Source organism: Nelusetta ayraudi, unplaced genomic scaffold (genome assembly GCF_046127955.1).
Source record: "Nelusetta ayraudi isolate G7.1 ecotype Tasmania unplaced genomic scaffold, CSIRO-AGI_Nayr_v1 ptg000031l, whole genome shotgun sequence".
Taxonomy (NCBI): Eukaryota; Metazoa; Chordata; class Actinopteri; order Tetraodontiformes; family Monacanthidae; genus Nelusetta; species Nelusetta ayraudi.
The window spans coordinates 6,263,575-6,291,566 of record NW_027466081.1 but is presented as its reverse complement, the minus strand read 5'-3'; the positions used below and the strand labels follow the sequence as shown (position 1 = coordinate 6,291,566).

Sequence of the window (27,992 nt, the reverse complement as noted above, 5' to 3'; positions counted from 1 at the left end):
CATTTGAAATATATGTGTACAATTTATCCGTGGTTAACAGCTTCACTGTCCATGAACGTGACAAAAAAATTCCCCCCATTCATATAGAAAACTGATTCATGTAAAAGCAGCATACTCGGTTTACTTCAGGTGTATTGAGACTTTTCGCTATGCCAGGCAAAGAAAAGCCTAAGATCCATCACTTACACATACATTAAACCGTCTATTAACTTCCTCAATCTGCAACTGAACGCAGACCACTTCCTCTTTCCCTCAACTTGCATATTCACCTCTGTCACGCATATAAACCGGTGTGTAATGCTAAATTACATTTTCCTCTTCCTTGCAACATTCCAGTTGGCCACAATTCAAACTTAAAAAAGTTGGCTGCAGGGGGCTTTTTCTGTGCTGCAAAAAAGTGTTTTGTGCTCAATAATGTGACATTGACTTGTCACAATACTGATGACAGCAGCATTAAACTGACTTCAGATGACAAACACTGGCCACGAGGGGCTCTTCTTTGCCACATCAGGATGTTGTCTCTGTACACTGAGTGAACCAAAACCAATACAGAACTTCCCCTTGTACTTTAAACACAAAATATTTGAAACATTTTGAGGCAAAGGACAGCAAAAAAAAAAAGTGGCTTTCAAGACTTTTCACAGTATAATAGAAGATCTAATCTATTTATTCTTCTCTTCCTTTTCTTGATAAAAAAAAAACAACAATATCACATTTCAAAAGACATGAGAAATCACTTTAATTTTCCTAATTTCTTATTTTCGCAGCTGCCAGACATGGCTGCAGCTCTGCACTACATTCTTGCCAACCTTTATTTTTCAGCAACATTGTTTAAATGTTGCTGTAGATTTACCTGAAACAAAAAGATGGGCAATATTTTTCTTCAAGGTTTATTACTTTAGATTGTAAAAGAAATAATAATAATAATAATAATCATGTCTAATGCCAACTTCAAAAAAATCCTTGAGATGCAGTCACACCAACCGTAAAAATATAAATACAATGCTATTGGCAAACCATCGCTCAAAAAGCTGACTCAATGTTAAACGACAGTACAATCATCAATCAAAACAAATGGAAAACATTGAAGTGGCAATACAATTAAAAGTAGTTCAAGCTTCCGTTGTTTTTCTCACCTCAAGACCGAAGAAAAAAGAAGTGTTAATTTGCAGCTCTGTTTTTGGCAAAACTTCAAGAAATGGCTTTAATTGCACAGACAGGTGCATGTCACACTTCACAGTCATTGTCGGCAGGGAAGTGATAAAAAAAAAAAGTCATGAGTTGAGACAACACAGCTGTGTGCTGAACTGAAACCCAGTTGCGAAACTTCTATTGAAACTCCTCTTTAAGAAATTCAGTTGATGGAGCTGCTGAGACGGTCCAGCTGTCCACCTGCAGAGTTGGTGGCCAGAAAAACAGCATATTTATCCTTCTGTTTTCAGCTTCCTGCTGAAACCGCAGCTTTGTTTCCACATGTTTTTCTGCTAACCACCAAAGATATTGCTGGTGATTTGTTGCATGATGTGATGTTTTCTGAATGCATCTCTCCGGTAAGGAAGTCCTCACTGGTAGCCGGTTTCAAAGTGGCAGCATGGCTGACTAGCAGCGTTCGCCTGGTCCAGCTGAAAGGAGGCCCCTTCTATTCATGCCGTATCACTCTCAGTTCTGGGAATCTCTCGGTGACCGAGGCCGTGACCGAGCTGTTGAGCTGGATCTTGTTCCCCTCGATGATGTCCTTGGAGGAGCCTTCGGGCGACGTCCGTGCCACGCTGGAGAAGGACATGCTGACCTGGAGCTTCAGCAGCTTCAGCAGCTTCCGCTTGTAGCCCTTGCAGGCGAAGAAGTAGACAAAGGGGTCCAGGCAGGAGTTGAGGTTCATCAGGCACACGGTGACGTGCAGCGACACCTGGAAGGCGGTGAGGTCGGCGCAGTCGGGTTCCGACGCTAGCTTGCGGATCATGTACTGCAGGATGTTGATGTGGTAGGGGCTGTAGCAGACGACGAAGACCAGTGACACGCAGACGATCACGCCGATGACCTTGCGGCTGCGGCCCGACTTCTCCGTCAGCCGGTTGCTGTTGGAGATCCGCTGCAGCTTGAAGCACAGGATGGAGTAGCACACCAGGATGGTGACCACGGGCAGCACGTAGCCCAGGACCACGGCGCCGATCAGGATGGCGGCGATGTGGTCCACCGCCTCGAAGTTGGGGTACTCCATGCAGGTGATGTAGCCGTCGGCCTCCTGGTTGCTCATGGACATGTTCAGCAGTGGCAGGGTCTGGCCCAGCACCAGCAGCCACACGGCCATGCAAATGTAGCGCACGTTGGCCACCTTCCGCATCTTGCCGAAGCGCAGGGGCGTGACCACCGCGATGAAGCGGTCCACGCTCAGGCAGGTCATGAAGTTGACGCCGGCGTAGGTGTTGATGTAGAAGACGAGGCCCGAGATCTTGCAGAGGGCCTCGCCCAGCGGCCAGTGGAAGCCCTGGGCGTAGTAGGCGATCCTGACGGGCAGGGAGAGCGTGAAGAGGATGTCGGAGATGACCAGGTTGAGGGAGTACAAGGTGGTGGAGTTCATCTTCTTCAGGTTGGGCCAGATGACGTGCAGGGCCAGGCAGTTACCCAGAAGCCCCACCACGAATACAACGCTGTAGATGAGGGGCATGAGGACCCGGGCGTACTCCCGGTGGTCGTACAAGGTGTCGCACATTGGACGTTTGGAGTCATTGTTGGTAAAGGAGGAGTTCATAGCGCCGGGCCCGGTGGTAGAACCCATCGTGACTTGGGAAGGAACCAGCAACTGAAAAAGCAAAACAATATACTACTTAAAGTCACATCATCCAGGTCATTATCTGGGAGGGGAAACAGAGAGGACCTAGCCAACAAACTAGAGCGACTTTTTTGTAAACGTTTTTCTCATTTCTAATTTCTTTTTTTCTAAAAAAAAAAAAAAAAAAAAGGTCATGTTTATCAAGGAAACGAGCGAAGGACTCTCGGGAGAAAGGCATCACGCGCAGCTCGCCGTTCAGTCGCGCAGTCGCGCATTTGGTGGAATGCAGTGCCACCCTGTGGTTGTTTTAGAGCAATGCCGACCAGAGAGAAATCCCGCCCTTCAGCTTCTTAAAACAGGCACGGTATTCAGGTGTGATTTATTTTTTCTTGTCACTTTGTAGTTTCACACTGTTTAATTAAAAAGCACCATTCACATAAACACAACAAAACTGATGTATGATATGTGGGAGAAAGGAGAAGCTATTTCTTCTTCTCAATGGCCTTAAGAAGGCTGAAGGTGACTGGTTAAAAAAGGAGACGAAAATGAGTGTTTAAACATTACACAAAGGAAGTTTGAGAACAATAACAGGGCATGGGTGTGATTCTCAATGCAGCTGCAGCGCCTTCACACTCTTGCCTGCAAAACAACTTGGTGTTGAGTGATAGCCTTGCCAATGAGGAAGTCTGCCTCCCCAGGGCGCTCTACTTTGAACGGCGGGCGGCTGGAAAGTTATATTGTTTGCGACCGAGCGGTTGCCCACTTGAGCAGGCGGAACGATGGCCACGTTTCCTGGCGATTAAAAGTGAAGGAGAGTGTGGGACAGTAGGACCAGTGGCCCATTTTTACACCTCTGCTCTGCAGGGTTTAATGCAACAAAACAACAAAAGAAAGAAAAATACATTTTGGGGTCATTAGTCTAATGCCAGTGAAGATGTGGTCCAAGTTGTAAATCCTTTGTTTTTTAAAAAAAAAAAATTGCCAAATTCCTTCCTAAAGGATGTTTTTGTCATTTCTTTTACTCTGGATAAATAGTCGCAATTGTTTTCCAAGTGGTGGCTTTCATATTAAAGCTGCCATCACTCACCACTTGTGAATTTAAATGTGTTCATTTGGCAAAAACAGTTTAGTTGGTTTTCTAGCCGAGAGTCAAAGCCAAATTAATATTGTCAATTGGGAAGCCAATTTGACGGCACAGCTCTATAAATCCAAACTCAAATCCTTCAGACAAAGACATATATATGACAAAAATGACTCATGAAGAAAACTTACCTAACAGAAGTTTATGCTGCTTGCTTAATTTTTTTTTTTTTTTTTAATGTTGTTGTTGTCTTTATATTGATCCAGGTGACATGACACTTCTTGGGCACTGAGTCAGTCAATCAGCCATGAGGTTTAGTCCAGAGTGAACTCTTGAGCACACTGGCCTGGAGGAGAGTGAGGGAGGGAGAGTGAGAGAACAGCGCGGCAGACCAAAAAAAAAAAAAAAAAAAATCCCAATCTGTTGCCCGTAACCTTAGTGACAAAATATCCTGCCTGTCTCTTTCGCTCTCTCTATCTTTGCATGTGCGCGCGCACGCCCCAGTGCCCACCCACGCCCTCCCCTTTTTTTAAAAAAAAAAAAGAAGAAACGCCTTTTGAAACTCACACCGACTGCATGCCGAGAGTGCCCCGGCAGCACGCGCCACTCGGCTCGTGTTTCACCCAGCCTGTCTGCCTGGCTTGGCACGCCCGCCTCCTTTGATTGATAAAGGCAGTTTTGTGGCGCATGGAGGAGGTGGGGGAATGAAGAAGGGGGTTGGGGAGGAGGCATCATCCGTGTCATATTTTTAGGGAAGGCGAGGTTTCGTACACACGGCCCGCCATGTGCGTCCTCTGGGGAGGATGTGGCTTTCCGCTGCAACACAGACGATCCGCAGTTGCTGTTCCGACGCAGTTGCTGCTCCTATAAAGGAGCGTTTGACTGATGCCAGGGCCGCTCCTTCTTCTTCAGGGACAGGTGACGACCCCTACTGTGGAATTCCTCCTTGGAAAAAAAAAAATATATATATATATATATGCCCCCCACCCTTGGCGTCACAGACAATTATGGAATGGGCCCCAGCGATAAGACCCAATTGTTCACTTTTCTTTTTTTTTTTCCAACCGCACCGACGTTCTGCGAAACTTCCCTTTTTCAGCGGCGAAGCACTTCTTTTTTTTTGTTGTTTTGGACTCGTTGAGTAGTGACTTGTCAAAACACACTCGCAAACTGTGTTTCAAGCGCACGTCTGTCACAGCTTCTGTTTTTTTTTGTTTTTTATCAATGCGAAACTGCGCGTGCGATGCTACGAGGGGCACTCGCCTGCCCTCGTGCTTTGGAAGCCTTGTGAGCTCGAGAGAGAAGACAGAGAGGCACATCAGTAACGCTGGCTACACGTGGGTGTAGTTTGTTCTTTACCCGAAGCGCGCCGGCCGGGCCTCTGAGTGAGAAATCACACGTGAGACTCCCTCACACCCAACGTATAAAATGTTGAAACCAAGCACAGGTTAACTCAAACAGTATGTTGTTGCCCTTGTGGTTTTCACACCTCAGAGTAGCTTAATCCTTACGTCGAATCTCTGCACCACCGTCTTGAAACCTGAAGGCACCGCAGCGGCGATCCAAACACAAAGTGTTGTTTTTACAGCTCGTAACCCACAACACTTGTTTTTTTGAGAACACTGCTTTGAAATGAAAGCCAACACTGCTCAGAATGTTTTCTGCCTCTCTTCGTCTAACAATTCTGACCACGCTCCGGACAAAGTTTCCTCGCTGCAGCGAGTCAGAGGAAACTGGGCGACTTCCTCACGCCTGCGGCCTTGTGGATCTGAGTCACTGGGCACCAGACGGCCACATCACATCCATCACTGACAGACGTGATATTTTGCCACGTCTATTTTTAGAGGACAATGGAGGGTGAATGTTGAAGGAAAAGTCGGCCCGTTATGCTTTTTTTTTTTGGTTGTTCTTATTGGGATCTTATCTCCGAATGAGAAAATACAAACCAATGATTTTCATCACATTGCTAAAAAAATAAAAAATAAAAAAAAAAAGTCAAAATAAGTAGACATGGAGTTGTTCAGAAAAACTGAGGGCCAACCACATGCTGGCAGGTTGTTTTTTTAAGATCAAATGATACTATACTTTCTAGTTTGTGTTCTAGTTTGTGGTGAGTGCGTGCTCTGCACTGAAAGGAAACGCGAGGAAACTTCTCAAAAAAAACAACAAAAAAAAAACAACCTCTTTACATCTAATGAAATGCCACGTAAATTGCGACAGATCACATCTGATTGCAGACTTATTCACTTCCTCATTGAAACTCACAACCAGCCACGATTTCAACTCGTTTTGTGACACGTCCAAGGACCATTTTTCTTTTTTATAATCATTAAATTATACAATTTTAAACAGGTTGAGTATCAGATAATATTAATAGTCTGAGTTACAAATTCAAAGCACAATTAAAGCCTTAATTTACAAAAGCCTTTTTTAATCATTAAGGTCATGCTCCCTTTTAAACCAAACGTGTATTTTTCTCTTGTTTGTTGTAAAGGAAGTGAGGTATTGCTTTCTCTTCTGCGCTTCCTAAACTGTTTTGTAAGACGCACACCTGTGACTAGCGGCAATGACTCAGCTGGCTGATTTGTTCCCACCGTGGTGAGGTTTGTCCTGGCATTGGGTTTTTGTCTCGTCATTTCCTGTTTTATTTTGGAAGACCCAATTAACCTTCCTCTCGTTTCAGATCACATTCCCCTGGTAATGGCTAGATGGTATCAAAGATTCGTAAGGAAGACGTAGCTTTGTAAGGAAGTGACATAGATTCTAACAAAGTCTTGTAGATTCTTTCCAGCTCTCATCGGAAGAGATGGAGTTTCAGAGTATCCCAGGCTCCACTGCAAGCATGAATTAAATAAAATCAATCAGTCAACAGTTAGGTTTAGGATCAGAACTTTGGTAACGGTTAGGTTTAGGATCAGGACTCGGGTTGACGGTTAGTTTTAGGATCAGGACTCGGGTAATGGTTAGGTTTAGGATCAGGACTCGGGTTGACGGTTAGGTTTAGGATCAGGACTCGGGTAACGGTTAGGTTTAGGATCAGCTTGTGGGATACAATAAAAGACAAATTTGTACTTTTATCCTGCAAATTTGTATAGTACAAGACAAACTTGTACTTTTATCCTCCGCTTCTGAGTCCTGCCTCGAGTCCTAGCCTGACAGTACACTCTGGCCACTGTCAGGCCAGGACTCGAGGCAGGACTCTGATGAAGAAGAAGGTGCACAGGAAAATGAGCTGAACGGAAAACCGCTCACTAGGAGGAAAAAGGACTAAGGTAGATAAAACCAAAAGCTAGATCTAATCTAATAACAATTGAAAAGCACTCGCACAGACGAAAACATAGTGGCAACAGAAGCTCACTTGTAAAGAAGGGGCAAAGAAACAAGAACATAAATTCACAATAGGTAACTGTGACTAATAACAAAATATTATCACAAACAAAAAGAAAAGAAACCCCCGCTCAATTTCAAGGGACAGTCGTCTTGCTGTGAGCAAGTTCAGGGGCGAGGCGTGACGGACGAAGACACTCTGGCACAAGATGAGAGAGACACAGACTATTTAAACACACAAGGTAACAAGGCACAGGTGTGAGTAATTAGGTCAGACGCACATGTGGCACATGAGGGGAATGTGCTCTGAAAGGTTAATCGGGTCTTCCAGAATAAAACAGGAAACGACGAGACAAAAGCCCTATGCCAGGACAAACCTCACCACGGTGGGACAGTTTTGATCTCATGTAAATCTATGTATTCCATACTATGTAATAAAAGGGAGCCTTGTCTCGATTAGACGATTAGGTCAGATTGCACGTTATCCTCCCATTTGAAATTTGTTTTTAAAGTCAGCAGTGCAGCACGTATCTGATGCTAAATAAGGAATGCCACCAAAGCTGATGGCAGGGTAATGCTCCTGTCGTATTTTCACTAAATACGTGTTGAGACATTCATGTCTGCCTCAGGGCGAGTTCCAGAGGATGTAGGGACACCGTGCGATGACTATTAGTTCATCAAACTTATAACAAAGACTCAGGGCAGGAAACGCACTTGGCAGCTGTGGCAGCTTGGCAGTAGCTGCTCTGCTGTGACTGTGGTCACGTCTTCGTAGAAAGCAAAGTTTGCCCGGAGCTGCTCTGCGCCGAGACTCTCTCGCAAGGTGTCTGTTGAACTCGTGGTCTTGCAGGAGCTTGGTTCTCACCAGCCCTGCGATGCGATACGCCGTCTTGTTTTCACAACTTTATTTCATTCGATCGTCAAACACCTGCTGCAGCAATGCCAACAATCACACTTCACATTCGACACCACCCTCCGTACCCGAAAGGTTTCGAAGGAGATGTCAAAAGCAGACATGAGGTATGCGCAAGACTGCACGGCCAGCTTAATCCAACCTAGAGTAAAGTTATTCAAGCAGCTCAACAAATCGGTGCAAATCTGTGCTTCAGGTCCACCGGCAACATTGATAGCAATGTTGAGCTTACAGACAACTCAACATTGCTATCAAGCCGCTGCCCGATAAACAGCTCAGTCACGAACGACTCCTGATGGCAAACTCTGCCTCCTTCTTGTCTCCAGGAATCTTAGGTCTGCATAAAAACAGGATGCTTCACAAAATAGTCAAATGTAACAAAAAAAGAGCTTAGACAGACAACCAGGGTTTATCTGATAGACTTAAAAGGTTACTTCCAAAACTCTAATGGTATGCAAGGAGTCATAGCCAGTTTATGTAGGCGAGTAGATTATAGAATAGATTAATGTCAGGTGTGCTTTTCTTTATTTGCTTTCAGCTAGCTTTCTAAGTTAGCTTCCTCAAGGGATGGCTGCTAATTTGCCTTCTCTTTCTGCATGCCACTCGCTTTGGAGTTCCATTTGACGGCCACGCTGCTGACACAGCTCAACCACATTCTCACACTCTGGCCTCGACTTTGTCGCCAACTCCATCACACAAACTGTTCACTCTTACTGCCTGTCCACAAATAGATAAATCTGTGGATGAACCGACTTCCTCCAGTTAAACGGCTCCTTAAGCTGAGATCTTTTTTAAACTGGCACCCTGCATCAGAGCCAGGACCCTCCGTAACGTTCTTGGTGTTCTCTGGCCAGGCCAGTCAGCTCTTACCAGACTTGACGTAAGGTTCACTCTGAAGGCACGTGTCAAACCTCTCTGCAGATCCTCTTTTCAACCACTCAGAGTCATTATGAAACACTGTCTCAGACTCAACCAACCTGGTGCTTAGAAGCTGTTGATTGCTATGTAACAGTGATGACATTTGGTACGTTCTGTTCTTAGTGGTGCCAGGAAATGGCATCAAACAAAAACAACAAATATACACCCCTGTCATATTTTACTTTTCTGTAAGAAAAAAAAAAAAAAAAAAGTATTAGGTGGGCAGATAAAGTTCCATTTGAGTGATGGCAAGTCTGCCTGTTTTTTTGCTTAGCACGTGGTTTAGATAAGATTGCAAAAGTTATGCAGGAAGCTGCGGCTGTTCCTCTAACTTCTGCAGAAAAAAAGCAAGACGTTGGTTTGGCAACAAATGTCAGTGGCGGTATAGAATACTACTAAGGGTGAAGACATTATTTTAAAAACGGAAAATACTTTAATACTGTTTTAACACACACAAATCCAGTCAAATATGAATCTTTTGCCAGCAACTGCTCATCACTGAACTTTCTCCACACTTGAGCAGAAACTTGCAGTTTCAGCGGTGGACTTTTTCCTTCGCTTCTGTGTGGTCACGGGTCATCCTAGTTTTAAAGTGTGATTTGGTAGCAAACAATATGTTCGACAAAAGGTTACACCTGTACGCCCTCAGCGTTGTCGTGTTGTAACTTCAGTACGTCACAGGATGGCAGCAACGTCTCGACTGCTCAATCACACAGGATCTTACGCAACAGAGGAAGACGCAACCAATCCTTGGTGGCTGGAAGTTCTCGCACTCTTAAATGGCCAAAAAGGTTTCAGGTAGACTTCTGCTGTGGGACAGTTCACATTGGGCGAACTGCACTGAACAAACCATTTAAAAGTAGATTAACAACATCTGAAGAGGCTACATAGACGCTTACGTACCGGAATCAGTGATTCTTAATATTTTCTCTGTGACTTCTCTGTATTTTCTACATGCGAGTCTGGTTGTCACGGCCCCTATCTTGTGATCGTGCCTTTCCAAATGACTGAGTTAATGCCCCTTTTGGCCAGGGGACCGCTGACGCATCAAACGCAACTTGGAGTCACATGTCGAACAGATGATGCCTGGCAAAATGCCCACGATGGACTCTGACTCTGTGCCTTCGAGGCAGGAACTCGATTCCTCGCCAGCAGAGGGTTAAACAAACCGGTCGCGGTGGAACAGTTGGCAGGCTTTACAGGGAATGTGGCCGCAGAAGAGACCGATGCACATTGAAGCTGAAACAGGTGATCGAATGTCCACCGTGCGTGTGCACAAGACTTAGAATGCTGTGCATTTTCCCAACTGAATGTGTACAGCTTCTACTGTGATTCTGACCAAACCAACACAGATGTGTGTTCAGGTTTGTGTGTCAGTGTTGTGGACGGGCTGCAAAGTCAAAAAGAGACGCTTCCTCACGGTTCAGACTGTGCTATTTGGAGGAAGTTTTGGAAATTTGGCATCACACCAGCTTTGAGACACCATTTCTGCGCCACACCCTGCAACCACCTGACCATTTGCCACAGAGAGACAAGAGAACTGAAACTGAAAACCGCAACCTGAAATGAGATGAGGAATTGTTGGAGGGTAGTGGAGGGAAGGGGGCCATAGACACTTGAAAAAATGAAGTAAATAAAAGACAAATACAGCACATTATGGTTATATTGGTCTATCACACGGGTCACCAACCTGTGTGAACCTGAGAGCTACTTCATGGTTACCGAGTCATTTGAAAGACAACCAGGTTGCTACACTCTCCTGAAATAACACATTTATTCAGTTATATATTATTATTATCATTATTAGTAATGATACTGACCTATGTGAAGACACTGATGACGTTAATGAGTTCTCAGTAATTATCCACAATAACTTGACAGGGTTGGATAAAATTGAATTTTAAACACAGCTCAATGAGTTGTGCTATTTTTAGAGGACGCCTGCAGGCTACTCGTGTAGTACTTGGGGGCTACCTGGTGCTCTTGGGCACTGTGTTGGTGATCCCTGCTCTATCGTATCTGTGTAGATTCCAAACTGATATTAACATTTCAGTTTGTCAATTTGTCAGGGTTTCACTTTTACACATTCTTTTAGTCATTGATTGAATTGAGAAAAAGAAGAAGTGCTCTGACCCTGTGCACAGTGAAGGAGATTTTTATTTAAGTTTTCATTTCGAGTTTTAAGTTGATTTTTCGTGAAAAAAGTCGATATAGAAAGTAAACATTTTGAGAATAAAGTGGGTGGTAGATTAGCCCAGTTACCCACAGTTAAACGTAAACTGCTGAAAACAGGTTTATCCCACAAGGTTCAACCACAGTAATCAGGAAACTGGCGCGCAGAGACATTTTTACTCACTTAACATTGACATTAATTGCAAAATTTCGATTTTATTTACAAAATTTCAGCTTTATTACGTCAACTTTATACTCGAAATTTCGACTTTAATCTTAAAATGTCATCTTTATTCTCGAATTGGATACTTGGAAAAAAAGTTCTATCTTAATTTTTTTCTTCTCTTGTGGCCCTAATCCTCTTCCATACTGTGCACCAATGCCGTGTAAGACAAAAAAAAAAAAAAAAGTCAGTCCAGCTGAAAGGTTTGCACGTTTCAAAGTGTGTAAAAGAAGCTGCAGGTACATTGCGGTTGTCAACTTTTGCCATGGCGCTATCAGAGGAAACACGACTGGCTTCTGAGTTGTGACTGACCTCATCATGGGGTTTATCGTGCAGAGGTGAAGCCTTGTTTTTGTGCTTCTTTTTTTTTCCCATAAAGCCTGACCTTTGGGTGACTGTGTGTCACTGCCAGTTGCCTGCTGGCTGTTGACACCGTCACGCCCCGCTCTGCTCTGAGTCAGAAGCAGAATCGGGTCGTAAGAAACGCTGACTTTTTCAGATCAGATCAAATAATCGTTTGCGATGCTGTTCTTCCAAGAAAATAGATGTGTATTGTTCCTGTCCACCTTCACATTTCTGCATCAGATGTGCTTTTCAGTCAAATACGTCATCATGTGACCGACAGATCTACTAAGACCAACTTTCTGTCAAGTTCAGAAGTTGAAAGTAGATTAAAGGTCACTGACAGGCAAGTGACGTTTTACAGTAGAAAACATTAGTAAATCAAGTACAGTTGCTATTTGCATTTGTTTTGTATTGTGATAGCTCCAACAACCATGTCTGGGAATCATTGGGTGATCTAAGCCCTCAAGTCCAACCCTGAATACTGAGTGCCAAGCAGGGAGCCAATGGGTATCATTTTTACAGTCTTTGGTGTGACCTGGCCGGGGATTAAACCTACAACCTACCAGTCTCAGAGTGGGCACTCTACCACTAGACCACTGAGCTGACCTAACCCCTCAATTAATCAGAATTATTAATCAGGAATCATTTCCAATAGATCACAGGTTCATAGGTTTGCACAGCATATTTCATTTAATTAAAAAAAAAAAGAAAAAAAGAAAAAACAAATATCGTAGCTTTCCTAAAAACCCAGAGAATCGAAAAGGTTGACAGCAAGCACAGCACGCGCACACACACACACACACACGTGCACACGTGCACACTGGTTTCACACACACAAATGGAGAGCAGCCCCAGAAAAAGATGCGGTAACCAGGGGCCGCCAAGGGCAGCAGGAAAGGTGGGCTGAGGAAGTGGTGACACCGCTCGCACACTCACGCCCACACTCCACTCAGATGTGGCAGCGAGGCGATGTGCGCGACATGTGTTTTGCATGTTCTAAATTCAACGCACTCCACATGTGTCGACACGCTCTTCCCTTCAGCGAGCAGCGAGAAAACGTTGGTGTCTCGTCTAATTTTCGTTATTGTAGATGCGCTTACGGTTGACTTCTGCACCTGATTTTGTCACACGGCAGTAAGAAAGAAAAAGGAAGTGAGAGTTGACGTTCTGCTGCATTGATGACCATAGGATGCTGACACGTTGGAAGTCGCTTTATTTACTTAGAAACTGCATCTGACCTTTGCCTTTACACTGCAAGCGAACACTACCATAGCCTTCTACTTACGTGCACTAAAATATAACTTTTACATGACACTTCTCAAGAGGGAAGGAGGCTTTTTGAGATATTAAAATGTACATTTCCCCCCCTCGCAAACATTATTTTTGAGGCAAATTTGATCAAATTCATACATTTTACTTCGCAGGCCGCCAATGTAGAAGCTCGGCTGTTGCAACACAGCAGTGGCGACGGCAGCGACGCGCGCCGACGGCGAAAATGAGGCAAAAGTCGCACTGCTTGAGGTGAACGCAGGCCTGGCGACTTCGCCGGATGTGGGCACATTTCCTCAGCCGCGGCTCCCCTCAGGTGTTGCTGCTGCTGTTCTCTGCCGTCGTTTTGGAGGTGGAGGTGGCGCTGGCTGCGTGCAGGTAGTCCTTGAACAGGTTCAGCACCCACCTCTTGTAGGTCTTGATGGCGAAAAAGTAGATGACCGGGTCCAGGCAGCAGTTGAGGTTCATCAGGGACACGGTGATCTGCGGAAGGATGGCGGCAGACACGTGAGGCGGCGCCAAGTCTAGCGTTGGAGTCAAGACGGCACCAACCGAGACCAAGACCTTATCAAGACTAGAGATTATGGAGATCAGGAGAAGAAAAAGACATTTGGAGGTCGGGGCCGAGACAAATCCAAGACTGTATATCAGTCTTGCAGCTGGATTCATTTCTGTTATTATCTTGTCATTGCATTACTGACTGAGTCTTAAGAAGTCTCGAGACCAAGACCAATCCCGAGTACTCCAACACTCGCAAAGTCATCAAAAAAGCCGTTTGAAATCGCAAAGGTCTAACCTGCAAGGACACCTTGAAGACCCTCATCTCCTCACAGGTCGGCCGGTGGTGCATCTTCCTCCACATGAACTGGATGATGTTGACGTGATAGGGGCTGAAGCACAGCAGGAAAGCCAGCAGAATGAGGAGGATGACGGTGTTGGCCCTGTGGCTCCTCCTCGAGCGGCCGGCGACGGGGTTCCGCTTGGCGGCCGCCCTCAGCTTGAGGTTGATGCGGGCGTAGCAGAACGCAATGACGGCGAGCGGGCCGCAGAAGGAGACGGCGCACGCCACGATCAGGAAGTGCGGGGTGACGCGGGAGCCGTCCAAGTCCACGTACTCCATGCAGGTGCGCCTCTCCCGCCGCTGGTGCAGCGTGCTGCGGAAGAGAAGGGGGCCCACCTGGAGGCAGACCAGAAGCCAGACCAGGCAGCAGACCCGGCGGACCACCTTGACGGCCCGCAAGCACTGCAGGCGGTGGGGGTGCACCATGGCCAGGTACCGGTCCAGGCTGATGCAGGCCATGAAGCCGATGCCTGCAGGAAGCATAGCATTGGATGGGACACGTACCATTGTTCGGATTTTTCTTCTATAACAGACACATACACACCTATGTGTATTAAATGAAGACATAATGAATCCCTCTCAGTTATTATCAATAATAATAATGACCCCAATGACCCTGAGCTCAACAACAAGCTCGTATTGAAAATGGATGGATGGATGGGTAGATGGATAATAATAATCATAACAATAATAATAATGATGATAATGTCAATATTGCATTTTATTCAAAGGTGCCTTTTAGAACACTGTTAGGTCACCGTACAGCCAGATTTGAAATGACAGTTAAAAATCTAAGGACAAGGCACATCTACACCATGAACAGAATAAAAAATAGAAATACAAATTTGCAGCCAGACATTCATTCATTTAAGTGTGAATGAATGAGTCCATGTTCCTGACGTCAGGAGGGAGGGAGTTCCAGAGGCAGGGGAGTGGGGACAGAACAGCTGAAGGCCCTGGACCCCATAAAATGAATTAAACTGTATTAATGTATAATGCCTGAAGTGGATGTGACACAGTTTGGGAAAATTGTGGAACGTCTGCCACTGAAAACCGCTCATGATTGTACGCTAAAATTACCAGACTGGGAACTTTTCCTTCCCTCTTTGTTTAAACCAAGTGCACCCTTGTTACCTGCGTATGTGTTTGCGAAGAAGAGCAACGTGCTGAGCCGGCACAGGAAATCGCCGAAGGGCCAGTCGAAGTGGCGCACGTAGTAGACGACCCTGCCGGGCAGCGCCAGCGTGAAGAGGGAGTCAGACAGGGCCAGGTTGATCAGGTAGACGGAGGTGGAGTTGAACTTCTGCCTCCTCCGCCAGATGACGTAGAGCACCAGGCCGTTGCCGCACGCGCTGATGATGAACACGGCCGAGTAGAAGACGGGGAAGAGGACCACGGCGGCCCGCTGGTCCACGAACAGGTCGCAGGCGCTCTGGTTGAGCGAGATCTCCGCCTGCTCCGGGGTGACGTTCGCAGCAGCAGCCATCCTGACACCTGTCACGTTGAGGAGGGGGTGAATAGGGTTGGTGATGGGGGGAGAAAAATCACAGTGTAAAAGTGTTGTAATAATGTTTTACAGCTAACAGAAGAGCTCCTCTACTCACTTTGCCTCCTTTTGGGTTCTTGGGTTTGTTTGCTTCGAGCACTGAAATGTTCTCAAGTTAGAGTTTTTGTTAAGTGCTTAAAAATACCCCCCCCCCGTGTCTTCCTAAATCCCACCTCCTCTTTGTGACATCACAAGCTTTTCTGTGTCTCAAGTGGCAGGTGCATCCATTCTGCACAGAGAGGCAAAAAAAAAAAAGAAGTTGCAAATGCACCAATCCACCTCCTACTGTAGCGTGTCCTAGATTCACTTGTTGTTGTTCCGGCTTTGGCTTTTGTGGCCTTCACCTGTGACACCACCTGAGGTTCAGTAGGGGTAAATCTGACTGTCATGACTTCGACTCAAGTGTTTTCTTTTTGTTTTGTTTTGCTTTTTTTAAATGACAGTGTGGCCCACCGCTGCAAATGAACAAAAGCAGGCGGCTCTAACGGCTGCGAGCTGTCACAGAAGCTCCTTTTCCAACATCGTCCAACATATTTTGTTTCGTTCGTGGACTGGGAGCCGTGTTGAGGTTCTAGGCGCTGTGCTCAAAGGCCGGGAGATCGGCTGAACATCCAGGGATTTCTGCTGCCACCCTCAGGCGGGGGAAGGGAACTGAGTCAGACATGCGAGCGGGACCACAGAGCGTGGCCTGTGCGTGCATGTGCGCGATGAAAGAGAGATGAGTGGTTTGTTTGTCGTCATGTTCACCGACCCAATGCAAATTTCACTGTTACTGATACAATCAATGTTTGTCCACATTCTACGTCATTGGATCGCTCTGCTTTTCCAGAAATGAGCCCTTTGTGATGTACCAAAGGGAAGTGATACCTCTGAAGCGAGCAGCAACATCCCTAACCAGGCGATGGCTCCGCCTTCTGAGGTCAGCTGCTTTGCTTTTTGTCCCCTTCCAGAACATGTGGGGGTTCAGTGGAGATTTTTGGTTTGTTTTGTTTTTTTTACAGGGCAGGCTGTCAACAGAGGGCTAAAAGTTTTCAGCGAGTTAATTGTGCACACCTGCCTTGTTAGCATGCAGAACAAAACAGGTGAAGACCTGGAAACGGGTGCAATGAGGGACCTTTGAAAGGTGCACACTGGTGATGTGCATTTATCGCAATAAGAATATCTCACGTGCAGGCCAGCGTGCCAGCGTGCTGTGCAACCTGTTGCCTGCCGCCGCAGCTTAATAGGACCGTGCGTATGCGTGCTGCCGCCTCGAGTCAGCGAGGCGGTGCGCTCGAGAAAAGGTTAGATGAAGTGATAGAGCGCAAGGTTTTACATTAGGTTGCCGCCTGAGGTTTTTCTCGTGTCGGCGCTCTCTGTGGCTGAGATGAAGGGAGCCGAGGCCTGAAGTGGAGCTGATGGAAGATACAGGAGGAAGCCGAGGTGCCGCTGCCAAACTGTCATAATCCACAATGAGACGCGTGGATGAATCACTAAGCCAGTCGCGTGCTCAACTGAACAACGACAACAAAAAAAGAAAACCTCACGGTGTTACTTTCTGAGAAAAGTGGCGGCGGTGAAGGAATGTGGCAACTCTTGGCTCAGGCAAGACGCAACTTTTCGTACTTCTGCATCTTCTTCTGTATCTGACAAGATTGTGGCACATTGCAGCACAGTGGCTGGCGTTCATTCAATAAAAACGATCCGCCTGCAGCCCAGATTAATGCAAAATGAGCAAATTAACAAATAATGTCAGCGCTGCAAGAATTAACTGTATGAATGCATTTCCACCAAGCACGTAATAGAGTCAATGGCCCAGCGGCCGAGCAAACTGGTCGCTTGGAGTCATACGCCAGGCTCAGTGTTGGCTCTCCGGGTTGGTGTAATTGAAATGGATGGCTGCTGGATAGGCAAAAGGTCACTAATTGTCACCAGTCAAATGCAGTTATAATACAGCTCACTTAGGTCACAACGAGACCTTCGTGCAGACAATGTCACCTGCAGGTTAGGAGCCTGCTGCACTTCGGCCCGGGTTTCACGCTCCATTAATCGCCGAGCTGAGCATCTTGTGTCATTTGGACGCAGCATTGGGGGATGTGGACGGGAGGGGAAGTGAGGGGTGGGTGTCCCGAGGGTCATTCGGTGTTAAATACTGCAGAAGAACAGGAAGAAAGACAGAGAGGTGAGAGATCATCACTACTTCCCCCCCAAAAAACTGTCACCTCACACCACGCGTAGCACTCTTAACGTTGTGACTAATCTACGGCAGTGTCTTTGGTGCTGTCATGTACTTTTAGAGGGCTCATATTTTTGTTGTTCAAAAACAGTTATCTAAAAAAAAAAAAAAAACAGGACAGTAAGAAGGATCTAATGATTTTAAATTGAAAATAACAAAGAATCAACCAGAAATAAGAGCAAGTGGCACGTAGTGGACAACCGGAAACCTCAAATAAGGCAGTTTGATACAAAAGCAGGTGCAGCCACAACGGAAATGATCCTGACAAAATTCAGAACATCCTCTGTGACGTAGCGATGGTGCAACACAGCAATTTTGCAAATGTGTTTTAGAAACACTTTTTACACTGGTAAGGTTTAGACAAATTCTTTAGAAATCTGAAAAACTTGCTTGGTAGCTGTGCACTTTGTGACATCACACGTGTAAAGCCAAATGATGTTTGGCTAAAAAATGTATTCACAGGCCAAAAACCATAGATCATTGTCACAAAACATCAAAATATACAAAAAAAATGCATTTATACAAAAGTACTGTTTGGGATATATTGCATTTAATTTCTCACTGTTTTGCCACCATCACTGCCACTGAAACGGTGCACATAGTAGCGTAAAGTGTGCCTGCAGTTCCCTGGGTTGATGAGTGCGTGACATGAAAGGTCTTAGGAAATCGAAAGTGACGACCCAGCATGGAACATGCATGGAAGTCACTTCTCAGAAATGTGACCTTTTTCTGGTTGTTAAGTCAGGGGTGGGCTTTAAAAAAAAAAAAGGGAGGGAGGGAGGGGGGAGCTGATTCGAAGAGAATCATACAATAGTCGGCGTTGCAACAGCAGCCCGTGAAAGAACTCCCCCAGAAGGCATATCGTTTTAAAGGCACCCTCGTGGTGGTGGGGCACTAGTGGTGTGTCACTGAGGCAAACTTGGGATGACCTCCGCAGGGCGCGGCACGTGTGGAGTGGGAGCCAGCGTGGCTCCACAAACGGTGCCTGATCCGATTTGGGGTGTCGTCACTGCCAAATTACATTTTTGGATGAAACTTCCCCCAGTTCGGTTTACATTCTGATCCGGTTTGTCAGACTGTGTTCAGCGTGCAACCCAATCCTGCAGGAATGGAAAGCAGCACATGGACAGGAATTTTCAATATTGGGCTACGTAAAGGTGATTACTCTGATAAGCCATGTAAGTATAAGATTTTCTTTGTTGTCTGACAAACAGTAAAATTGCTTAACCTCCCCATCCCTAAAAAAAAACAAAAACAACAACAACAACAACAACAACAAACCCAGAGCATTTTTTACAACAACATGAGAAAACACTACAAGTAGCATTTTGAATGCCTTGTATTCTTTCATCAAAACAAGAGTTTAAAGGGTTATTATTAAACCAGTTTCTAGTGCTCTTTCTTTATCCTGAACTCCAGTGGTAGAGTGATTCCCCTCGACAGCTCCACAGCTCTCCAGGAAACAGCATGTCTAGCCCTCTGTTTACAGCCTCCTGCTAAAAACACTTGGTTTTAACCTCCTACCAAAATTGGTGCCTTTTCACACTAAGGTGGTCTCAGAGAGAGAGAGAGAGGATCAGTGCCCTTTGTCACATCTTGAAGGCCCATATTCTAGCACACAGTGTCTAAAGTCAAGTGAAATTTATCTATCAATTACATTCAAAGAAAAATATCTTGGAACTCAAAACAAAGGACATACTCTTTTGTTTCGATGATGTTGAGTGATTTGATGCAATTAAACGTATTTGTCAGAAAAATTGATTAAACATTCTAAGTTAGTTTTACACATGCAAAAAACCTTAACGTTCAACCGTGGTACAAGAGGCTTCAGAATTTGACTGCTATAAAACCTGCGACCACTAGAGGGCGTGCAATCATTAGATATCAGGACAAATCTGACCGCCAAGCAGTTCTTGGGGTCATTTCTTTTTTTAATGTGTTGCATTCGATGCGATTATGAGTAAAAGTGTATTAACAGTTAAGAATAACAGTATATTACCCGCTCATGTACATTCATCTCTTTGTATATAAGTGTGTGTGCGTGCGCGGAGAGGCCGCTGCACGTACCGCCGGGGGACCCCTGCACCGTCAGGGGAGGCCTCATGTGGCTCGTGTCGGTTCTCATCATCACCACCTCCCCCCCACCTCATGAATCAGCCGCTGCCTGTCCCACTCGGGGCCCCGACAACCACTAGCACCACCAGCACGCTCGCGTGAACACTCCCAGTTCACACTTTGCCTCCTCACGCTTGTCACCTTTACCGCTGATGAGCTATTTGTTGTTTTGCCTCAGCCGACACGTCTAAAACACTCCTCATTTCACAGAAGCTGCTGCGGCATGAGGCCCCGGCCGCAACCACTGGCAATGCTGGGCCTAGATTTGCTCACAATTGGCCGCCGCATGTCCTTCCAGGTGTCGTCTGCGTAGAGCGTTATTTTTTTTGTAACGCTCTACGCAAAGGAGGGACGCCCCTACACTCCGCTCTGGTTGCGGCACGTCTCTTCTAATGCATCATGTCACACTGTTGACACTGTTGCTGGTTGTGAAAAACACACACCGGCTCATTGTGCCGGGTGTCCTTTTGACTTCACACCCGGGGGACACGCTGTGAATTGCGCCTTTCTGACACTTTTAAAGAAGATCTCATGGCACTGACACACACCAGTTAAACGGGCTCGTCGCACCCTTCAGAACAGTCCAACTTCAGCCATATTCACTGAGAAAATGGACCCATTAATTTATATTTTTATCCTGACCATCCAACATTGTTGGGATCTGATTCCGAGTATGGCAGACAAAATTTTTATAGACATTTTATTAAAAGTATTTGGGCAGAAAAATGCTTATTAGATGTAAAAACTAGCACTTTACTGACTTAAAATTGGACAATAGCAAATAATGCCATCTCTGCCTCACACATTCAGTGTTTACAGCGTTTTAAATCAGCCAATAGTCTTGGAGGCAGAAATTTGACTTCCACTCCGTCAGATATTGATCTCACATTTCTTCACACTGACACCTACATCATTCCTTAAACCCTGGTCATTGAGTGATGATTGCTCTAATGCTGCAACCAGACTGCCGCTATGGATTTAAGACAGGTGGGCTCGTACAGGATGTGCAGTAGCCGACAGGAGGCCATTGTCACCTGATATGAAAGGCAGCACATTGTGAGTCAAAAGGTAATCTTGCGCAGCAGCACCTTTCAGCTGAGGTTACTGCCGGCTTAAAAAGCTGGTTGCAGAATGTACACATTCTCAAGAAAAGGTGCAAATTTACAAACAAGAAGAAGTCATCGAAGTGCCAGACAGCACTGACAATAGTTGTGGCAAGTTTGCAAAACTTTTATACAATTTTACCACCACTTATTATAAGACAAATATTAATTTAATTACGGTTTTATAACTTTATAAGTTTTTATACACTTTTTTAATCTATCAAAAATGAAAAACTTTGCTTCTATTTGCAGCTCTGAAAAAATGACACGTAAAGAGCATAATTTTTACACTAACAAATGTATTTCATACCACTGTGTTGGCCACCAGACCTGTCACACCACTGTACAGCATCTTTTCACGCTGTTTATGCCTTGCCAAGCGATTCGTGCCTGATGTGACCGGGGCAGTGTTGGATGCTCAGCCGCATTCTCCGGGTCCGAGCAGCGGCAGGTTTTCAGGTCATGTGAGGCGACTCGCATATTTTGGATGTCATATCGGCTGTTATATTATTGTTTTATTCACAGGGCATGGACTAATTATTTCAACAGCCCTCGTCGCTGGGGAGCAGACTGACAGTTGCCGTCATCGGAGTGATCAGTCCGTTTCTCCGACTTGGCAGAGGGTATTTGATGTATATTAACAATAATTGGTGCCACCGCCACAATGATGTTTAGTAAACCTTTGTGCTATTTTCCACGAGGATGCCCACGAGGAATTTTTTTTTTTCTTTTTTCTTTTTTTCCCCCTTCGAGGAGCTGCTCGAACCCACAAAGACGCCTCTTGCGGTCGGGACGGATGGGCTGGATTGCTGTCCTCTGCAGATCACACACACCACGGCCTAATCATCATTATCACATGCGGGACATACAGTCCTTGTCCAGTTGTCTCTTCTGATCACTCGCCGAGGCTCGTATCCACCGCATACGCTCCAGATCTATTACTGTAAGACTGTGTGGAAGACAGTTTGTCCCATCGAGCTGCTCACATACAGTGAAGAGTTGGTTAGGATTAGCAAATGTGTCAAATCTAGCTATAGTAGACCAGAAAACAAGTCAAATTTACTTGGCATTTTAGTGTAAAATTACAGACAGGTTTCGAAATATTCAGGCTATAAGACAAAATGGACAGTCACAACAGCAAAAATTTGAACATTTCAAATCCCGTCTTACAGCTGATTCTCTCGTTCGTCGTCATCCTATTTGACCGACATCCCTCTAAATGCGCGTCTGCTGTTGTGTCTGATGTTGGAGCCACACGTGCATCGTGACAGAGTGCCGACCGGGGCTGATGCAGCAAGGTGTAGGTGCACCGTGCACCGAGCGGTGATTCCAGCAGGTTTTTTTTTTCCCCTCCTCCTTTACCCCGGAGTCTGCCAGATTCTACAAGTGAATGAGAGGCAGATGTGCGGTGACAGCACTACGCTCATTAGGCCGAATCAGTGTCACACCGTGACAACTGGCTAACATGAGGCTTCTCTCGTCACTCCGTGCCTAATCCATTCAGCCAAGACCAGCTCGGACCCTCCCGGACCTCAGCCGGAACCGTTAATTGTTCTGGCATCTCTCTTTTGTCTTAAACTGATCCATTTTAGGGCCGAGTTAGGTGCGCACCTTTTTTTTCCCCTTCTTGAGTTCAGCCTCCTCGGCCGCGATGTTCCCTTTTCTTCTCTCTTCCGCCCGACGCCTTCCCTTCTGGTCACGGCGGTCTTCCCTGGTCTATCCCTGCTCCGCAACCCAGCTGCGTGGTCATCTCCGGCCCCTGGGGGCCCGCTGTCCCTGGGCTGAAGTTGCGATATCTATTTCAGTCCGCCAGAGACCAGACAGCCGCGGCCGTGGCCAGGCACAATTCCCCCTGTCCGGCCATTACTGGCGGCCGCGCTCTCTCCTCTGCTCATATGCTTCAGCATCTCTCGCGTCCAAACTGCTTAGCATCTGACGGGTCGCTCCGAGCCATCGAGGCCAGTTTGCAATTATAGATGTGTGGCTGCTGGACACAGAAACAGATGTGCTTTGATCTATTTACGGTAGGCTGGAGGGGTGGGTCGGTGGGGGGAGGAGGGGTCATAACAGCTTACTTTCATGCGTGGGTCAGCTCACGCACCTCTGACACTCCGCGTCTTTCAGTTCACTTGACATGCACTTGTGCTGCTCGGCGAGGAGGGGAGAAGGGAGCGCAGTGCTAATGGGAATTAAGGGGAAAAGCAGAGTAGCGACCTGCGTAAGAGCGACATCGGGCCATCTGCATGCAGGCGAGCCAGTCATGGGCGGAGGTGAGAGGCTGCCGAATGAGACTTTAGGACAATCCTGTGGCACCGCATAAAAAAAAGAGGCCTCATCTGCTGTAGCGCCAAGACTGACCGAGGGGCAAAGTGGTTACAGTCGCACTACATTTTTTAACACCTTGTCTCCCTCACGCCCCTCGCGTCTCTCGGAGTGCTGTGGGTAGTGAAAAATGGAAAGCAAATGTTCCGTTGACAGCTTTCCTGCGCCCAGGGTGTGTGTGAGTATTTATATTATAAAGGTGCCAACACATCCTGGTTTTACAGGCTGTGCGTAGCTCGGGGGGTGGGGAGAGGAAGGGGGCGGGGTCGTGGGGGGCGGGGGGTGGGGGTCTCCTCTAACTCAGACTCACTAGACCGATGATGAATAGGCTCCCATCAGATTCTGGGGACGTCGCTTCACACTCTAGTCTGCGTCTGAGTTAGTTTTTTATTGCAATTTAGCTCCAGACCGACGGCGCCGAAATCTGCAAAACCGCAGCTGCCCAACGGCCGTCGAGTCGGGCCGGATATCTTCCAGGACCTGGACCGCATTAGGGCCGAGGATAAGGAAGGACAGCAAAGTGGTCTTTCCTTCCTCTGAAGTGGCTCAGGGCACCGTAATAACAGGAAGCAGCCGTGAGATGCGGCACATGCCTCAGTAATATTCAGTCCCACAGTCATTCTTCCTCCTTGTCACTTGTCTTATTGTCACCACTTTGGCTGTATTAAAAATTCACGGGTCACTTGTATGGCATTTAGTGCTTGTCACTGGCCGGCTCCATGCTCGCACTAACTAGTCAATTGTGACCACTTTTCACAGCGGCGGCGGCAGCGCCTTGGGCGAACCGTTGATTTCATAATGTTTACCAAGTCGGTCGCGAGTCCTGACGGCCAAATGGTAATAATTCCACCACCATTATGAATAATGAATGAACTCATATCATTTCATAAATCAAATGCGACGCGCAACATATGGAAATAAGCGGGGGCGTCTCGCCACCGGGTTTTGTTTTTTTTTCTCCTCCCATTGTTGAATAAAAGTGGCGCGTATCAAACGGCTTTACCGTGCCACACTGTATAATATCACCCACAGCGTGCTGTGGGAGCGTGAGTGTACCATCACACAGACCCATTCAGCAGTGCGCACAGAGGGAGTCCGCCGTTGACATTGTGCTGTGAGCGCGCCTGTCCCGAGGTGAACCGTGTCGTACACAGCTTTAGGTCCTCTCTGATGTAGGTGTTCCCTCGGTCCGCCCGGTCTCGTGGCGCGAGGCCACTTTCCCACAGCGCCTATTCCGCGTCGGACTGCTGTGAGGTGCACTATGGGAAGGCTCATTCATCCGTCCGCGGCCCATTCATACATACGTCGGTCTGCGCCACTAGAGCCGTTTCGCCGTCTCATCCCCGCGGTCTTTGACTGTACTATCGACTCGCTGGTCACGTAACAGCCGCTCTCCAATCCGCCGGCGAAGCAAGAGGTGCCCAGGAAGTAGACGTTTCCGCGCTCTGGCTGGACCTGCTCATTAAATCAGTTAAATGAAGTGAGAGAGGGGGAATCAGAGTGAACCGAACGGGGGGAAAAAAGCCTTTAAAACTTTAAAATTTCCTGTGATTTGAGCAACGTGCAGAAAAGACGTTTTCTACATTTTTCTCACACTTTCCTACATTTTGCCTCCGTTTGCAACGTTGCTCGTCTTTGCTGCTCTACCCGTGATTGCTGGGTCAGCAACTTGGTGCCGCATTGGGTCAAGGGGCACGGTCTGGTTGTGTACACCTTTTTCGGGCCATGACTGCTAATGCCTCCTGACACGCTCGGCTCCATCAGCCGCGGCCGCATCATTTGAGTAATGCAGAAGTCATCGGGGCCTGGGATTGCGTGAGGGCTCTCATCTGGAAACCCAAACAACTTTCACCTCATTGAGTTCCCGTAGAAGAATGCAAAAATTAATGAATGGATTATGTGGCTAGTTTGTCTCATTGGATTACAGCGTGTTGTTTGGGATTGGCTGCATTTACCGATACTTATCATTTCTAAATTCCAACTTCCAAAAAATGTATATTTGCTATGTATTTATTTGTCAATGTCTGACTTAAGAAGCTGCAGACAGAAAATCAGTTTTTGCCTTTTTTTTTTTTTTTTTTGCTAGCGCTCCGACCTTCTCCATCCATACTCCACTTCCTTTACAGGCACTCGAGTGAATTGTTGCTTAACCTGCGCAGTGACCCTGCCACATGCTATCTGCATCCCTCTCTCCCAGATCCACTACTACACAATTCCCCTCGTGGGCAAAGGTTTTGCTATGTGTCAACCCAGGCCACAGACTCGCGAAGGGAAATCCATAAACCTTGTGTTGGGGCAGAGAAGAAAGAAAAAAAAAAGGTCTGCACCAGTGCTTACTCATCTGTTAAAAACGGAGTGATCTGCAAAGTTTGTACGAGAGGGTTTTTGACGGTGCCCTGCTGCTTTGTCAGTGCAGCACATGCTGCAGGCACTGGCATCCCCTATTGCCTTCCAGGTCATTGGCCAGGCTCAGCGGGAGGCGGGCTTCCAGCCCCATGACACGTCCCTGATTCACAGCTGGATCCGTAACAAGGTATCATAGCAAATGAGTCGGTAAAACATCACTGGTTTGAAGAGCGTGTAAAATTGTCATGATATCATTTGTAATTCCTGATCTGGACTGCCGCTGCCATAGCAGAGAGCCGGGAAGAGAGAGAGATGTGGCAACGAACAGGGGTTCTCAGTGCCCCTCCATCTCCACCAGCCCTGGCTCGCCCTCCACCCGGGGGAGGGGATCCGAGCTAATGTAAGGAGGCAATAATTAAACATCTTGTGATTTGCAGACAAGTGGCTCCGAGGTGTTGGATCCTTAACATGGGAGCTTTGTGACACGTTGTCCTGTTCTCGAACGTTGCTTTAGCCTCTCATTGCACATGACTCGCGGATGGTAGTTGTGTGTCAGGCCGGGCATCTACTGGTGTGCACATAGTGGTGACATTTCGGGAGGTTGCGCTGGGTAAGTTAGTCAAATTGTGTTAGAAGCACCACAGCTGCTGAGCTCACACTTCAGTACCTTTTTTTTTTTTTTTTTTTGAAGGAAGCGCTTGTAAAATGACAAACAATATCCTTTGTATAAAAACCTGTGTGTCCTGCATACAGTAGATACTACGTAGATAAAAACAGAAAACATTGAAGGATATGCATTGTTTGTTAATATTTACGAATTATGTCAGTGTCATTTGTTCTGTATGTGCACAGACCACAGATAAAGAGCATAATACTTCCCAATTTTTACACTGAAATTAAAGGAAGTTTTTTTTTTGTTTTTTTTCAAACGTTGCATAAACGTCACTTTATACCGTGCGCTAAAATTACACCCGTAAGCTCGTAGGACCTTTGACCTTTTTGTATTTAGAGTACAGTTAGCTGTGAGGCTGTGTGCTGGTTTGATGGATGCAAAGAATGGACAAACATCAGCTCTCTCTTTAACCACAATGGAGACCTTGGATCTAAATGTCATGGTTTCATAACGGATACACTGACATTTGTGTGATGGGATTTAGCCATGGGTTAATATAGCCATTGCTGGCACACCGCATTGATGTCCATCTCACTGGGGCTGTGAAGTCTTTCGCACCATTTCTTTTTTTTTTTTTTTTTTTTTGGTGGCCTCACAGAAGTTTTTTTTTTTTCCTTTCAAAGGCATGAATTGGATTCTATGCTGGTTAAAGCCAATTATTTTATCCAAAAGAACTGTTTGATATGTAGGTTTGTTTTATATGATTTTAATGTGCCTCAGGAGTGAAACTGATTTTTTCTTTTTCTTTTTTGGTGAGTGTCAGGCTGGTGTGCCGTGGGGTGGGGGCTGCAAGGGAAGGTGGGCCATCAGCGTCAAAATCAGAGCCATGTAAATCTAATCAATTATACAGTTTTTTTTCCTGAGATAAAGTGTTGGTAAATCAAAACACATTTTCCAAAAGTCACAGTATAATGAGAAATTTAAATTGGAAAGAGAAACCATTTGTTTATTATAAATGCCAGAGTGAGGTGGTGACTTGCCATCCATAAATTTCGTTATCCTTTCATATTCCTTTTATCTATGACTACAGCTTTGGCACTCATTCAAGATTTTAATGAACCCAGACTTCTGAGGCATCAAGGCCTAGTGATGCATTGTCCATTTGGATCAGGGAGTACAGAAGCAGGGACAAAGGGGAGAGAAAGAAAAAGCTTTTGCCTTTGACATAATATTTTAAATTCTATTACCTTACAGGGGAGTCATTAGGTGATTGCACATTTAACGACATATCAGACTGACAAGGATAAACACATATTCAGAATATATTAGAATCAGTAACCAAACTGATCATCTGTTTATACGTAAGCATCCTGTGTGTGTGTGTGTGTGTGTGTGTGTGTGTGTGTGTGTGTGTGTGTGTGTGTGTGTGTGTGTGTGTGTGTGAAAATGGGTGACTTGAATCAAAAAAATAATTTTCTGTGCTTTACAAGGATACAGAGCACCCCCCTGCTCTGGCGCGACCTGGTGTCGGCTGCTTTCTTGGGCTCAGAGGTTCCTAGGGGAGACCAGAATGGAAGTTGAGCATCTTGCTGTGATCCAAAGAAAGTGTGCCAAATGCTATCAAAACTGGATTAGAAGACAACAATTGTGTTCGATGAACGGAAAGGGGAGGCAAAGAGGTAGTCTCCAAGTAACCCATGGGTGGAATTTTCCAACTCTATTGCATTTTTCTTTTTTTTTTTTGTAATCCAATGTAGGAATAGATGTCCGCTTTGAGCCTTTGTCATAGGATAAGATCTTTTTCAAAATGTTAAATTTTTATTTATTTTTTTGCCCAAAAAAATGTGTTTACGTATGTGTGTATGAGATAAAT

At 46.0% G+C, this 27,992-nt stretch overlaps 2 protein-coding genes and 1 long non-coding RNA gene across 5 annotated transcripts in view; 1 reads left to right on the top strand and 2 right to left on the bottom strand.

The window, feature by feature from the left end:
* Positions 1-15,799, top strand: part of LOC142891511 (uncharacterized) — a 30,129-nt gene extending 14,330 nt beyond the window's left edge. Inside the window, exon 2 of the long non-coding RNA XR_012927281.1 lies at positions 15,179-15,799. This is a non-coding gene — a long non-coding RNA (uncharacterized LOC142891511). The remainder of the gene's footprint in view (positions 1-15,178) is intronic.
* gpr183a (G protein-coupled receptor 183a) lies at positions 96-26,777 on the bottom strand. Of its 3 annotated transcripts, XM_076031104.1 has the most exons (3): positions 4,419-4,531; positions 4,043-4,197; positions 96-2,800 (listed from the first exon to the last, which is right to left on the bottom strand). In XM_076031104.1, exon 3 carries the CDS (start codon positions 2,774-2,776, stop codon positions 1,640-1,642), a length of 1,137 nt encoding a protein of 378 aa, XP_075887219.1. In that variant the 5' UTR covers positions 2,777-2,800; positions 4,043-4,197; positions 4,419-4,531; the 3' UTR covers positions 96-1,639. The 3 variants fall into 3 exon arrangements, with proteins under 3 accessions (XP_075887219.1, XP_075887220.1, XP_075887218.1); XM_076031105.1 differs by lacking the exons at positions 4,043-4,197; positions 4,419-4,531 and adding an exon at positions 26,771-26,777; XM_076031103.1 differs by lacking the exon at positions 4,419-4,531 and having other exon boundaries at positions 4,043-4,307.
* Positions 12,949-15,578, bottom strand: LOC142891509 (G-protein coupled receptor 183). Its single transcript, XM_076031107.1, has 4 exons — positions 15,464-15,578; positions 14,994-15,353; positions 13,815-14,329; positions 12,949-13,501 (listed from the first exon to the last, which is right to left on the bottom strand). The coding sequence occupies exons 2-4, from the start codon at positions 15,343-15,345 to the stop codon at positions 13,331-13,333; spliced, it is 1,038 nt and encodes a 345-aa protein (XP_075887222.1). The 5' UTR covers positions 15,346-15,353; positions 15,464-15,578; the 3' UTR covers positions 12,949-13,330.
* Positions 26,778-27,992: the final 1,215 nt, after the last annotated feature.